This window comes from Heterodontus francisci, chromosome 1 (genome assembly GCF_036365525.1).
Source record: "Heterodontus francisci isolate sHetFra1 chromosome 1, sHetFra1.hap1, whole genome shotgun sequence".
Classification (NCBI taxonomy): Eukaryota; Metazoa; Chordata; class Chondrichthyes; order Heterodontiformes; family Heterodontidae; genus Heterodontus; species Heterodontus francisci.
In genome coordinates, this window is record NC_090371.1 from 240,964,450 (window position 1) to 240,978,465 (window position 14,016).

Sequence of the window (14,016 nt, forward strand, 5' to 3'; positions counted from 1 at the left end):
CTCCACACAGGCAGTGCCCAGAATCGAACCCGGGTCCCTGGAGCTGTGAGGCTGCAGTGCTAACCACTGTGCCGCCCATGATAGGCTGAGTAAATTGGGCCTATATTCTCTGGAGATTAGAAAAATGAGACGTGATCAAATTAAGACATAAAAGATTCTGAAAGAACTTGACGGGGTAGAAGCTGAGATTGATTCTGCTGGTCGGGGAATCTAGAAAATGGGGGCACAGTCTCTGTATAAAGGGTTGATCATTCAGACTGAGATGAGGAGAAATTACTGCATTTAAAGGGTTGTGACTCTTTGGAATTCTCTACCCCAGAGGGTTGTGGCAACCCCACTGTTGAATACATTTAAAGCTGAGTTAGATTGATTTTTTTTTTTGGCTTCGTGGGGATTCAAGGGGTATGGGGAGTGGGCAGGAAAGTGAAATTGAAGCCCATGGTCAGCTATGATTGTATTGAATGGTGGCACAGGCTCGATGAGCCATATGGTCAACTTCTATTTCTTGTGTTCTTGATACCCAAATCAAAGATGGTTGTGGTTGTCAGCCAATCATAGCTACAGCAGTTCTCTAAAGGAGTTCCTCAGAAGTGTTCTTAACCTAACCATCTTTAACTGTTTCATCAGTGACTACTTCCATTGTAAAGTCGGCTGTTAAATGGAAGAGTCAGTGAACAGTTTGACTACTTTGATTTAATGAAGTAGTCCATACCAGCTGCTAGCAGAATCTGGCAAATACCGTTGACCAGAAGCTTGCCTATACTGTGCTACAAACCACTGCTCTATCCAGAAGGATTAAGACAGGAGTGGTGGAATGGTTGCAATTTGCCTGGATGGATGCAGATGCAATGATTCTTAAAGCTTTATCAACCAGGACAGGAAAATTTGCTTGATTGGTGCTGCTGCCACTGGACTACATATCTAGCCACCCTCCCTACCAGAACACAGACTGCAGTGTGACTTCATCCCCTTCCCTGGTTACTGGTACTGAACCAGACTCTTTGCAACCTCAGTGTTCCATTTGACCCCGAACTGAACTTTCCACTCCGTACCGTCTCCATCCCCAAGAACAGCAGCTCTTTCTGCTTCTGGGATGTCGTCTATCTCTATCCTTCCCTCAGCTGGTTGGCTGCTAAACGTTTATGCATGCCTTTTTATCTCTGAACTCCACTATTCCTAATGCTCTCTTGGACAGCGCCTCACCTTCCACCCTCTATAAATTTTAGCTCAAAATTCTGACGCTTGTATCCTAATTCGTACCAAGTCCTGTTAATCACCTCAAATATAAAATACTCATCCTTGTATTTAAATGTCTGACTTCTCCCCTTTCTACCTCTACTTCCAGCCCTACAATACTCATACATATGAATTAGGAGCAGGAGTAGGCCCCTTGAGCCTGATCTGATTATAACCTCAACTCCACATTCCTGCTACCCCCTTGCTTATCAAGAATCTTATCTACCTGTGTCTCAAAAATAGTCACTTTGCTTCCATTGCCTTTTGAGGAAGAGTTCAAAAGACTCGCGACCCTCAGAAAAAAATTCTCATCTATCTTAAATGGAAGACCGCTTATTTTTAAATAGTGATCCCTAGTTTTAGATTTTCCCACATCCACCCTGTTAAGACCCCTCAGAATCTTGTGTTTCAATCAAGTCACCTCTTACTCTTCTAAACTCCAGCAGATACAAGCCTATCCTGTCCAACCTTTCCTCATAAGACAACCCACCCATTCCAGGTATTAGTCAAGTAAACCACCTTAAATAAGGAGACCAATACTGTACATAGTACTCCAGATGTGGTCCTCCCAATGCCCTGGATAGCTGAAGCATAATCTCCCTACTTTTGTATTCAATTCCCCTCACAATAAATGGTAACATTCTATTAGCTTTCCTGATTACTTGCTGTACTTGCATACTAACCTTTTGCAATTCATGCACTAGGACACCCAGATCCCTCTACATCTTGGAGCTCTGCAAGCGTGCTCCATTTAGATAATATGCTTTTTTTTTTATTCCTACCAAAATGGACAATTTCACATTTTCCCACATTATACTTGTTACGACCAGGTGAGAGGGGTCTAGGGGTTCCCTTTCAATCTTCACCTGGTCTTACTGTAACAGTTTAATTTTAAACACTTTTTAGCTCCCCCCTTGGTGAATCCTTGTTCATCGCTTTCCTATTATAAAGTAAAGAAATGAGCACAAACCGGCTTTCTTAGGTTTAAAGAGGAAAGGTGAAATTTATTAAAGCGTAAACAAACTTTAATTCGGTTAACGCCTATAGATACACGATGCGCCCATGTTAGCATGCATACGTGATAGATACATGCAGATAGGGACAGAAAAGAGCAGAAGAAAAATAAAGTGGAGAGGTTTGAGGCAATATCTAGAGTTTCTAGTTACTGTGCTTCGAGCTCACTGTAGAGCCCTTTTGTAGGTAGTTCTTGCTTTTCGTTGGGGCCCAGTATTATTCTTGAATCTTGTTCACTGTAGGAGACTTTTTCTCTTGGGGTTCATGTGTCTTCATTGGATTCCAAAGCTGGTAAACGAGATGGGAACAGACAGATGTTCTCAATCCAGGAGCCAGGAACTTTCTGTCTTCAAACACTCTTTCTCCAATTTAAAACTTCCCTGGTTGGCCAGCAGGTGGTCATGTGACTGATTTGACCAGGTCTGTTCTGTGTTGGGGACAGGGACTGGTTCCTTTGTTTCAACAATCTGCTAGTATGCAAAAATGTCTTTCCAGCTAGGTGTCTGGCAATTACATGTAATAGGCCCCTCTTTTTTTCTTCCCAGCAACAAATTGAAGTTTAATGTTCACATGGTGAAATTAATGTGCCTCATTCTTGGCAGGTGGGGGCCTGCATGACATACTCCATTTGCCAGATCTTTGGCCACTCACTTAACCTGTCTGTATTTCTTTGTAGCCTCCTTTATGTCCTCTTCACAACTTTCTTTTTTCTATCTATTTTTGTGCCATCAGCAAATTTAGCAACAATACCTTCGGTCCCTTCATCCAAGTCATTTTATAAAAATATTAAAAAGTTGAGGCCCCAGCAGTGATCCCTGTGGCACATCACTTCTTGCCAACCAGAGAATGACCCATTTATGCCTATTCTGTTTCCTGTTAGCTAGCCAATAGGAAACTATTACAGCAGTGAGGAAGGATGACATGTTGGAAGGTTCATCAAATGAGGCCATGTGGATTGAGTTAAGGAACAAAAAAGGAGCAATCGCACTGCTGGGAGTGTACTGTAGACCCCCAAACAGCGAGAGGGAGATAGAAGAGCAGATATGTAGGCAAATCACTGAGAAATGCAAGAACAATAGGGCAGTAATAGTGGATTTTAATTACCCCAATATTAACTGGGATAGTTTGTGTGAAAGGAATTGAGGGAGCAGAAGTCTTGAGGTTCAGTCAAGAGAACTTTTTTTGCCCAGTATGTCGCAAGTCCAAAAAGAGGGTGCAGTTTTAGACTTTATTTTAGGAAATGAAGATGAGCAGGTGGAAGGAGTGGCAGTGGTGATTTTGGTGATAGTTATCATAATTGTCAGTTTTAACATAATTATGGAAAAGGACAGCAATAGAACAGGAGTTAAAGTTCTCAATTGGGGCAAGGCCAATTTTTATTAAACTGAGGAGTGATTTGGTGAAAGTGGCCTGGAAACAGCTACTTGAAGGTCAGTGTCAGAACAGTGGGAGGCATTCAAAGGGGAGATTCAAGGGGTTCAGAGTAAACATGTTCCCACAAAGAGGGTGAAGTGGCCAAGTCTAGAGTCCCATGGATGTCGAGGAGCCTACAGGTAAGATGAGGCAGAAAAGGAAAGCTTATGTCCGACACCGAGAACACAATACTACAGAAAGCCGCAAGGAGTATAGAAAGTGGAGGGGTGCAATCAAAAAGGAAATTCGGAAAGCAAAGAGGGCATGAAAAAATATTGGCAAGCAAAATCAAGGTGAACCCAAAGATATTTTATCAATCCATTTAAGCATAAGAGGATAACTAAGGAGCGAGTAGAGCCCATAATCTATGTGCGGAGCAGAAGAAGTTCATTAGCGATAGTCAGCACGGTTTTGAGAAGGGTAGGTCGTGCCTCACAAACCTTATTGAGTTTTTCGAGAAGGTGACCAAACAGGTGGATGAGGGTAAAGCCATGGATGTGGTGTATATGGATTTCAGTAAGGCGTTTGATAAGGTTCCCCACGGTAGGCTATTGCAGAAAATACGGAAGTATGGGATTGAAGGTGAATTAGAGCTTTGGATCAGAAATTGGCTAGCTGAAAGAAGACAGAGGGTGGTGGTTGATGGCAAATGTTCATCGTGGAGTTTAGTTACTCGTGGTGTACCGCAAGGATCTGTTTTGGGGCCACTGCTGTTTGTCATTTTTATAAATGACCTGGATGAGGGTGTAGAAGGGTGGGTTAGTACATTTGCAGATGACACGAAGGCCGGTGGAGTTGTGGATAGTGCCGAAGGATGTTGTAGGTTACAGAGGGACATAGATAGGCTGCAGAGCTGGGCTGAGAGATGGCAAATGGAGTTTAATGCGGAAAAATGTGAGGTGATTCACTTTGGAAGGAGAAACAGGAATGCAGAGTACTGGGCTAATGGGAATATTCTTGGTAGTGTAGATGAGCAGAGAGATCTTGGTGTCCAGGTACATAAATCCCTGAAAGTTGCCACCCAGGTTAATAGGGCTGTTAAGAAGGCATATGGTGTGTTAGCTTTTATTAGTAGGGGGATCGAGTTTCGGAGCCACGAGGTCATGCTGCAGCTCTACAAAACTCTGGTGCGGCCGCACCTGGAGTATTGCGTGCAGTTCTGGTCACCGCATTATAGGAAGGATGTGGAAGCTTTGGAAAGGGTGCAGAGGAGATTTACTAGGATGTTGCCTGGTATGGAGGGAAGGTCTTACGAGGAAAGGCTGAGGGACTTGAGGTTGTTTTTGTTGGAGAGAAGGAGGAGGAGAGGTGACTTAATAGAGACATATAAGATAATCAGAGGGTTAGATAGGGTGGATAGTGAGAGTCTTTTTCCTCGGATGGTGATGGCAAACACGAGGGGACGTAGCTTTAAGTTGAGGGGTGATAGATATAGGACAGATGTTAGAGGTAGTTTCTTTACCCAGAGTAGTAGGGGCGTGGAACGCCCTGCCTGCACCAGTAGTAGACTCGCCAACTTTAAGGGCATTTAAGTGGTCATTGGATAGACATATGGATGAAAATGGAATAGTGTAGGTCAGATGGTTTCACAGGTCGGCGCAACATCGAGGGCCGAAGGGACTGTACTGCGCTGTTATATTCTATGTTCTAAGATACAGTATGGTTCTTAATGAATGCTTTGCGTCTGTCTTCACAAAAGAGGGGGACAATGCAGATGTTGTAGTTAAGGAGGAAGAATGTGAAGTATTGGATGTGAAGCATAGGGAGAGAGGAAGTATTAATGGAATTAGCATCCTTGAAAGTTGATAAGTCACCAGGGCCAGCTGAAATGTATCCTCGGCTGTTAAAAGAAGCAAAAGAGGAAATAGCAGAGGGTCTGACCGTCTTCAGTCCTCACTGGATACGGGTGTGGTACCAGAGGATTGGAGAATTGCTAACTTTCTCCCTCTATTTATTTAAAAAGGGAGTGAAGGAGAGACTGGGTAATTACAGGCCAGTCAGTCTAACCTGGGCAAAATATTGGAATCTATTCTGAGACAGGATAAACTGTCACTCAGAAAGGCACAGGTTAATCAAGGATAGTCAACATGGATTTGTTAAGGGAAGATCTTGTTTGACGAAATCAAATCTTTTGAAGTAACAAGGAAGATGGATGAGGGTAGTGCAGTTGATGTGGTCTACTTGGATTTTAGCAAGGCTTTTGACAAGTTCCCACATGGCAGACATTTTTATTTAAAAAAAAAAACCCCATGGGATCCAGGGAAATGCAGTAAGATGGATACAAAGTTGGCTCAGTGGCAGGAAACAAAGCGTAATTGACTATTTTAGCAACTGGAGGGCTGTTTCCAGTGGTGTCCCGCAGGGCTCACGACTGGGTCCCCTGCTTTTTGTCGTGTGTTAACAATTTGGACGTAAATGTAGGGGGCATGACCAAGAAGTTTGCGGACGACACAAAGATTGGCCGTGTGGTAGATAGCAAGGAGGATAGTTGTAGGCTGCGAATGATATTGATGGTCTGGTCAGATGGGCAGAAAAGTGGTAAATGGAATTCAACCTGGAGAAGGGTGAGGTGATGCATTTGGGGAGGTCAAACAAGGCAAAGGAATACACAAATAATGGGGAAAATACTGAGAAGTGTAGAGGAAGTAAGGGACCTTGGAGTGAATGTCCACAGATTCCTGAAGGTAGTAGGACAGGTCGACAAGGTGGTTAACCAGGCATATGGAATTCTTTCCTTTATGAGCCGAGGTATAGAATACAAGAGCAGGGAGGTTATGCTGGAACTATATAACTCATTGGTTAGGCCACAACTGGAGTACTGTGTGCAGTTCTGGTCACCTCATTACAGAAAAGATGTAATTGCACTCGAGAGAGTACAGAGGAAATTTACGAGGATGTTACCAGGTCTGGAAAAATGCAGCTATGAGGAAAGATTGGATAGGCTGAGGGGCCTGGATGAAGTGGGGGTGAAAGGTCTATTCACCTTGGAGAGAGAGGGGACATAGATTTAAAGTGATTGGTAGAAAAATTAGAGGGGCGATGAAGATAAACTTTTTGACCCAGAGGGTGGTGATGGTCTGGAACTTGCTGCTTGAAAGGGTAGTTGAGGCAGAGACCCTCAACGCCTTCAAAAGGAATCTGGATATGTACCTCAAGTGCCGTAAGCTGCAGGGCTACGGACCTGGGGTGCTGGGATTAGAGGTGGATCATTTTTCAGCTGGCATTGACACGAAGGGCCAAGTGGCCTCTTCCTGTGCCTTAAACTTTCTATGAATCTAATCTATCCATGCCAATATGTTTCCTCCCCCCACGTTGCCCCACCACTGTATGAGCTTTTATTGTCTAATAACTTTTTTGATATATCAAATGCCTTCTGGAAATCTAAGTACAGTGCATCCACCGGTTCCCCTTTATCCACAGCACATTACTTCAGAGAATTCCAATAAATTGGTCAAACATGATTCCCTTGCACCAAACCATATTGACTCTGCCTGATTACCTTGAATTTTTCTAAGTGCCCTGCTATAACATCTTTAATAATAACTTCTAACATTTTCCTTATGACAGATGTTGAGCTAACTGGCCTGTAGTTTCCTGCTTTGTCTTTTTGAATGAAGGAGTTACATTGGCTATTTTCCAATCTAATGGAACCTTCTCTGAATCTTGGGAATTTTGGAAAGTTAAAACCAACACATCAACTCTCTTACTAGCCACTTCTTTTAAGACCCGAGGATGAAGTCCATTTGGACCTGCGGACCTATCAGCCTACAGCTCCCAACAATTTGCTCAGTACACTTCTTGTAATTTTCTTGAGTTCCTCCCGCCCTTCCATTTCCTGATTTTTTTTTTTTTTTTACAGCTATTTCTGGAATGTTACTTGTATCCTCTATGGTGAAGACTAATGCAAAATACCTGTTCAGTTCATCTTCCATCTCCTATCTTCCCTTTATTAATTTCCCCCGACTCACTTTCTACAGGACCAATGCTCACTTTAACGCTTTTTAAAATATCTGTGTAAACTCTTAATATCTATTTTTATATTTCTAGCCAGCTTTCTCACTTACTCTAATTTTCCCCTCATTAATCCTTTAGTCATTCTTTGATTTTTATATTTTGTCCAATCTTCTGACCTGCCACCCGTCTTTGTGCAATTACAATTTTTTTCTTTAGGTTTGATATTATCTTTAACTTTTTCAGTTAATCACAGATGGTGGGTCTTTCTCATTAGAATGTATCTATTCTATGTATTCTGAAATATCCCTTTTAAATGTCTGCTACTGCATCTCTATTGACCTATCCTTTAACCTAATTTGCCAGTTTACTTTTGCTAGCTCTGCTTTTATGCCCTCATAATTGCCTTTATTTATGTTTAAAATACTAGTCTTAGACCCACTCTTTTCTCCCTCAAACTGAATGTAGAATTCATTCATATGATTGTTGCTGCCTAGGAGCACCTTCACTATGAGGTCATTAAGTAATCCAATCTCGTTGCACAATACCTGCTCTCTGGCTCCACAACGTGCTGTTCTAAGAAACTATCCTGAAAACATTCTATGAACTCCTCATCTACGCTACCTTTTCCCATCTGATTTTTCCAGTCTGTACGTAGACTCAAATCCCCCATATTATCTCTGTACCTTTCTGACATGCACCCATTATTTCTTTTTTTATACCCTGTCCTACTATGTGATTACTGTTCGGGGGCCTGCGCACCACTCCCACAAGTGACTTCTTCCCTTTTTATCATTTCTCATCTAGATCCAAACTGCTTCTACATCCTGGTTTCCTGAACTTGGGTCATCCCTCTCTAATATGCTAAAACCATCATTAATTAATGGAGCCACCCCTCCACTTTTTTTCTAGATTCCTGTCCTTCCAAAACGTCATGTATCCTTCAACATTCCGGTCCCAATCTATGTCATCCTGCAGCCATGTCTCTAATGGCTATCAGATCGTACTTATTTATTTCTTTGTGCTATCAGTTCATACTGATCCTCTGCTCTTTCAGTTCTGGACTCAGCGCATCCCTGAATTTCTTCACCTTACTGTTGGTGCCTGTGCTTTCAGCTGCATACCCTTGCTTAGTGTCAAATTTTTGTTATAGCTCCTGTGAAGCACCTTGGGATATGTTACTTTGATCACACAATGTAAATGCAAGTTGTTGTATCTAATCTGCAGAATGCACTGCATCAGCTTGTCAATATTATTGTAATAACTCCTCTCTCCTGTGTGACCTCGACCAAAGAGGACAAAAGCAGGAAAATTATCAAGTCAAATCTTCCTGACATGAAAATTTAAAGTTGTTCCTTTTAATTATCAGTCGGCCATTGTCATGGAATTCCCTACCTAGCACCATCAGGGCAATCAAGAATGGGTACTAATACAGCCTTTCTACATCCTTGGAGAAAAGAAGGCTGTGACTTGGATTTTCCAGGCAATGTATTGGTTTAACCAGGCTTCCTATTCTAATTGCCTTTGACTTGTTCTTCGCAGCCTGTTTCGAATTCCATGCCGCTTTGTGACCAATATTGTTCGAGGGAACTTTCTTTTTCCTCTTGTCTTATTTCTCTGGACTGTATCACTTGATACCTGTTTTTATCCACTGTAAGTTTCCACTAACTAATATTTTGTGAATTTTAATAGATTGTATTAGATTGTTAAACTATATTAATTTAAACACTTATGAAATTTTTTTTTTAAACTGCTATTAGTACACCCACTAAACTGTTCGCAGGGTTTGCTGAGTGTCTTGTACTCCTTATTGAAGCATGAAGTTTGGAGTGAAAACACCAGAATTCAAATTAATTAGGCAGATCCTCTACTGCAACAACTGCAGTCCCAAAGTTCCTCAGGTCCTGATTCTGGTTGGTGCCACTGCTGGAGTTTGCAGTCAATGGGTCCATACCTAATTTTCATGGGGTAGATAGGTGGAGGTGTGTCTCCAGTCCTGCCTGATGCCCACAAACTCTCAATTTTCTGCCTATGGGTGGGGATTGCCCAGATTCACACCCATTCTAACTCTGCCAATGATAGTGGTGTGAGCAAGAGGGCCGATCTTAAGATCTAGGATTTTTGCCTCGCCTGGATCCTGCTGGTGGTTGTGCACTCGTTTTTTCTTCCTTTCGTCCGTCCGGTTTCCACACAAACACCAGCTTAGGGAGCACTCTTCTGGTCCAATCCACCATGTGCCTCCTAAGGCTAAGGCAGGAGTTTGCCCCCTTGCAAGCACCAAGGAATCTCTTGAATAGGAACAACTGTAAAATATCAGGGCCCATATATGTTGACCCATTTATTTCATTGTCACTGATTCATTGGGAAAGCCAAAACATAATTTAGAGCTAAATTGGTACTTTCTTTGAGCTGAGATGTATGACTTTGCTTTTACACTTGCTGTTTGCCAATTGCTATTGGTGTTCTTATTAATAGAGCAAGATATTTTCTGCAGTAACTTAAATTGCATTTTCTTCACAGCCTAGGTCATTAGCTCAATTGACAGGATATGTCTTAGAAAGCTTAATGCCTTGTGTGTTGGACCTGTACCAAAACTACCTCAAAGCATCCGAACATGCACAGCAAGCAGTGCGTGAGAAATACAAGAGCTCTAAGTAAGTATGATCAATGAAGAAAGAAATAGGACAATTGGGAATTTAAGTTTTGGTTTGCCTGTTAGTCATCCTACACTTGTAACTTGGGAATGTTCTCTAGAGAAAATGCACTTGTGACTCACCTTAACTGACACACTTTTTTTGCAAGCTTGTGAACTTCACAAAATGGCTTTGACTTTCTTTGCATTAGGTCTAATCTTAAAGCAATGAGATTTGAGATGGGTAAAGAAAAGTGCACTATGGTGAATTGCTTCATAAAGGGGACTACTCTTGGATATAACATCACCTGGATTGGCTAGAAAGTTGAGTGTTCCACTTATTTCTAGACAGAAATAGGAACTGACCCATTGGTTGAGGTTGAGATCATTCCCATAATTCATTACTCCACACTTCAAACGTTGAGGCTGCTTGGGAGCTTCTGAGCCAGCTTTTTTTCGTGCTCTCCTCCCTCTTTTTTTTTTCCTCCGGGAATAATTTAGAAATTGATATTTTGTGCAACTTGATTCAAGTGGTACTGGATGAGGAATTAGCAATCTAACTCTTTGTCTCCAGTTTCCTAAAACTGCACCAAAACAAAGTCAAGTTTAAAGTGTGAAATGCTGCAAGGTTAGAATTATAGTTGTTCAGACTATTGCCTGAATTGCTCTGTAGTTTTCTATATTTATTGGTAATTATCAGATCAGCTGAGATAACTTTGCACAATCTTTGTTATCTTGAGCACTAAATGAACAGGGGCGGCGCAGTGGTTAGCACCGCAGCCTCACAGCTCCAGGGACCCGGGTTCAATTCTGGGTACTGCCTGTGTGGAGTTTGCAAGTTCTCCCTGTGTCTGTGTGGGTTTCCTCCGGGTGCTCCGGTTTCCTCCCACAGCCAAAAGACTTGCAGGTTGATAAGTAAATTGGCCATTATAAATTGCCCCTAGTATAGGTAGGGGAATATAGGGACAGATGTGGTAGGATTAGTATAAATGGGTGGTTAATGGTCGGCACAGACTCAGTGGGCCGAAGGGCCTGTTTCAGTGCTGTATCTCAATAATATTGGCGGCGCAGTGGTGAGCACCACAGCCTCACAGTTCCAGGGACCCGGGTTCGATTCTGGGTACTGCCTGTGCGGAGTTTGCAAGTTCTCCCTGTGTCTGCGTGGGTTTTCCCCGGGTGCTCCGGTTTCCTCCCACATCCAAAGACTTGCAGGTGATAGGTAAATTGGCTGTTGTAAATTGCCCCTAGTGTAGGGAGGTGATGGGGAATATGGGATTACTGTAGGGTTAGTATAAATGGGTGGTTGTTGGTCGGCACAGACTTGGTGGGCCGAAGGGCCTGTTTCAGTGCTGTATCTCTTTAAAAAAAAACAGGAAAAACAAAACTGAAATCTAAACCATAAAGTCTGTAGGCATGTCCTCCCTCGATTTGCAAGTTTTAAAAAATCTAACTGTCGTTTCCCATATATTAGCCATTTCATATGGCTTCCTATTTTGTGTACCATTGCAGGGAATAATGTGGGTTAAAGCCTGGCGACCCAAACCCGACTGCATGTGTTGGGTTCGGGTCGGGATGGGCTGGACACTGCTTTCGGAAAGTCATGGGATCAGGCTTACTTATGATTCCCCACAACTCTGTCGGCAGAAATAGCCTGCTGCTGGAACAGATGAAGGAGATTCATGCCCGGTCAGAAACAAAAAAAAATTAAAGGGCTCAAGGTTAGGCCCAGATTGGGTTTTAATGTGGGTCAGCAACTTTTACTGATCTGGCTACCAGTTGGGGATCTTTAATGCCTAAAAGTTTCTTGAACTGTTTCCCATGGAAAACTGAACTTTTTTTTTGGTTTGTGACAACAGGAAGTGGCACTTCTATGGTAGAAGCTATAGTTTGTGCCATGCTGAAACTGGTAGTGGAGGGCTAGTCAGATTTAATGTTCCATCATATTTGCTAGTTCAGAAGAAAAAGCTCCCAAACATGTGTCCCTTGGATTCTTCAAGCTGCCATGAAAAGTGTGAAGTGCTCCATAAATGAGTATGTAGTGGAAACAGTAAAGTTACACTTTTAAGAACTGCAGTGGAATTTGGCTGCTAATGTGCTTGTATTGGCACTTTCAAGGAATGAGGTGTACTGTGTACGAAAAAATTGTGATGCCTTAGTCCAGACTCGCTTGTGGAATCGGTGCACCTTTTTGTCCCTCGAGTCAGATCTAACTGGCATTTTACTGTGCCTGTGCTTTAAAATGTGAAATGCGCAAGATTTTTAAGTTGTATTAGTTGCTGACTGTTCTAACGATAAATATCTCATACTTATTAACATGAAATCTATCCTATATGGCACAATGTACTAAAATGGGTTGGATGTATTCTACCTCCAATACTAGATACCACCCGGCTTGAGCTTCAGCATATGTTTCAGCACTAAGACAGGAAAAGGTCATCTTTGTCCTATTTTATAATAATTTTTTCTCTTGCAGGTATCATTGTGTGTCAATCATTGACCCACCACGCTCCTTGGACCTGCTGCTATAAAATAGTGATGCTATCCACCTTGCTTAGTGTGTGTATATATTGCATACGTTTGTAGAATCTGGAGACTATTTTTGTACAGCTCAGTATTTTTGAAGGAAAATGTGGAATTTCAACCAACTTGCCACTACAACTTCTAGCACTGGATAACTGCAATCTACACCAGGAGTAATTTGCTGACTTCCATGGGGTATTATAAGCAACAGTTGAAATGTTTTATACTTGTACATTTTTATGAATTATGAACTTATGTGCAATCCCATTGTATACAACTTTTATATTTAGAGCTAAAATAACCAAGCCCAAATTAACCAATAGGGTACATTTTGTTAATTCACTTGGGGAAACTATGTGCGTACAATTTTTTTTATCGCAAGTAAAATATTAGGTATCTTGAATGCCAGTGTCCGATTTTCTAATCCTGACTGGCTGCTTTCAACCAATGTTAGTTGAACAAAGATGTTAATTAAAAATGCCAAGTGGGTTAAATATTGCCCATCTGACCCAGCGCACTAATTTTAGTATGATAAATACTAGTTTCTGTACTATTTGTGGGGAAAAGCTTTCAAATGTGGATTATAGTGACTGCAATATAAGCCTGTTGGGATATGCTCAATATTATGTCAAAACATAATCCTCAATGTAGCTAAACCAAGCATACTCTAGTTGAGGATTAGCTACTTTAGCTTATGATCAATTCTGTTGATGCCATTTCCCTGTTGCTTGTCAATTGGGACTGAAGTTCTTGAAGTACTGTCAGTCATGAATAGCAAATATTTTGTGGTTCATAAGGATATTAAATTTGACCGTTATTGGATATAATGCTGCCTTTCATCAAAAGTTTGACTTTTTAAAAAAAATTGGTATAAGTGAGTGTCAACTTTGAGCTTTCTCCTTTTTCTTCACTCCTCTTCTGAAGCTGGGTTTGGCCTCCTTTTCCTTTGGGGGGTGGGGGGTTGGGAGGGGGGCATGGGGCAGGAAAAGTAGTTTTCATTTATAATTGAACAACTGATACATGAACACTGACTTGCGTGTTTTTTAGCTGAACCCTCAGTCCTGCACTTGGTTGCACTAAACTTATAAACCATCCTTTTTTTGTGCCTATAAACCAGGGCAGAATAGGGGGGGTGGGGAGGGAAAGAGGAAATCAAGGCCTCTTTACCATGTCTATTTGAATGGCTTCCACATGTAAATTATGGAACATGTAACAAATTTACAAATAAACCTGCATTAGCTCCAATGTCT

The 14,016-nt window shown here is 41.8% G+C and overlaps 1 protein-coding gene across 2 annotated transcripts in view; it reads left to right on the top strand.

The window, feature by feature from the left end:
• ccna2 (cyclin A2) overlaps positions 1 to 13,720 on the top strand; it is a 47,544-nt gene extending 33,824 nt beyond the window's left edge. Inside the window, exons 7-8 of one of the 2 annotated variants that reach the window (XM_068042311.1) lie at positions 10,135 to 10,268; positions 12,720 to 13,720. In XM_068042311.1, coding sequence (XP_067898412.1) covers positions 10,135 to 10,268; positions 12,720 to 12,774 — 189 coding nt within the window. In that variant the 3' untranslated portion in view covers positions 12,775 to 13,720. Of the gene's footprint in view, positions 1 to 9,156; positions 9,262 to 10,134; positions 10,269 to 12,719 lie in introns of those variants that run through there. The other variant, XM_068042322.1, reaches the window with a different exon arrangement.
• The last annotated feature ends 296 nt before the right edge of the window (positions 13,721 to 14,016 follow it).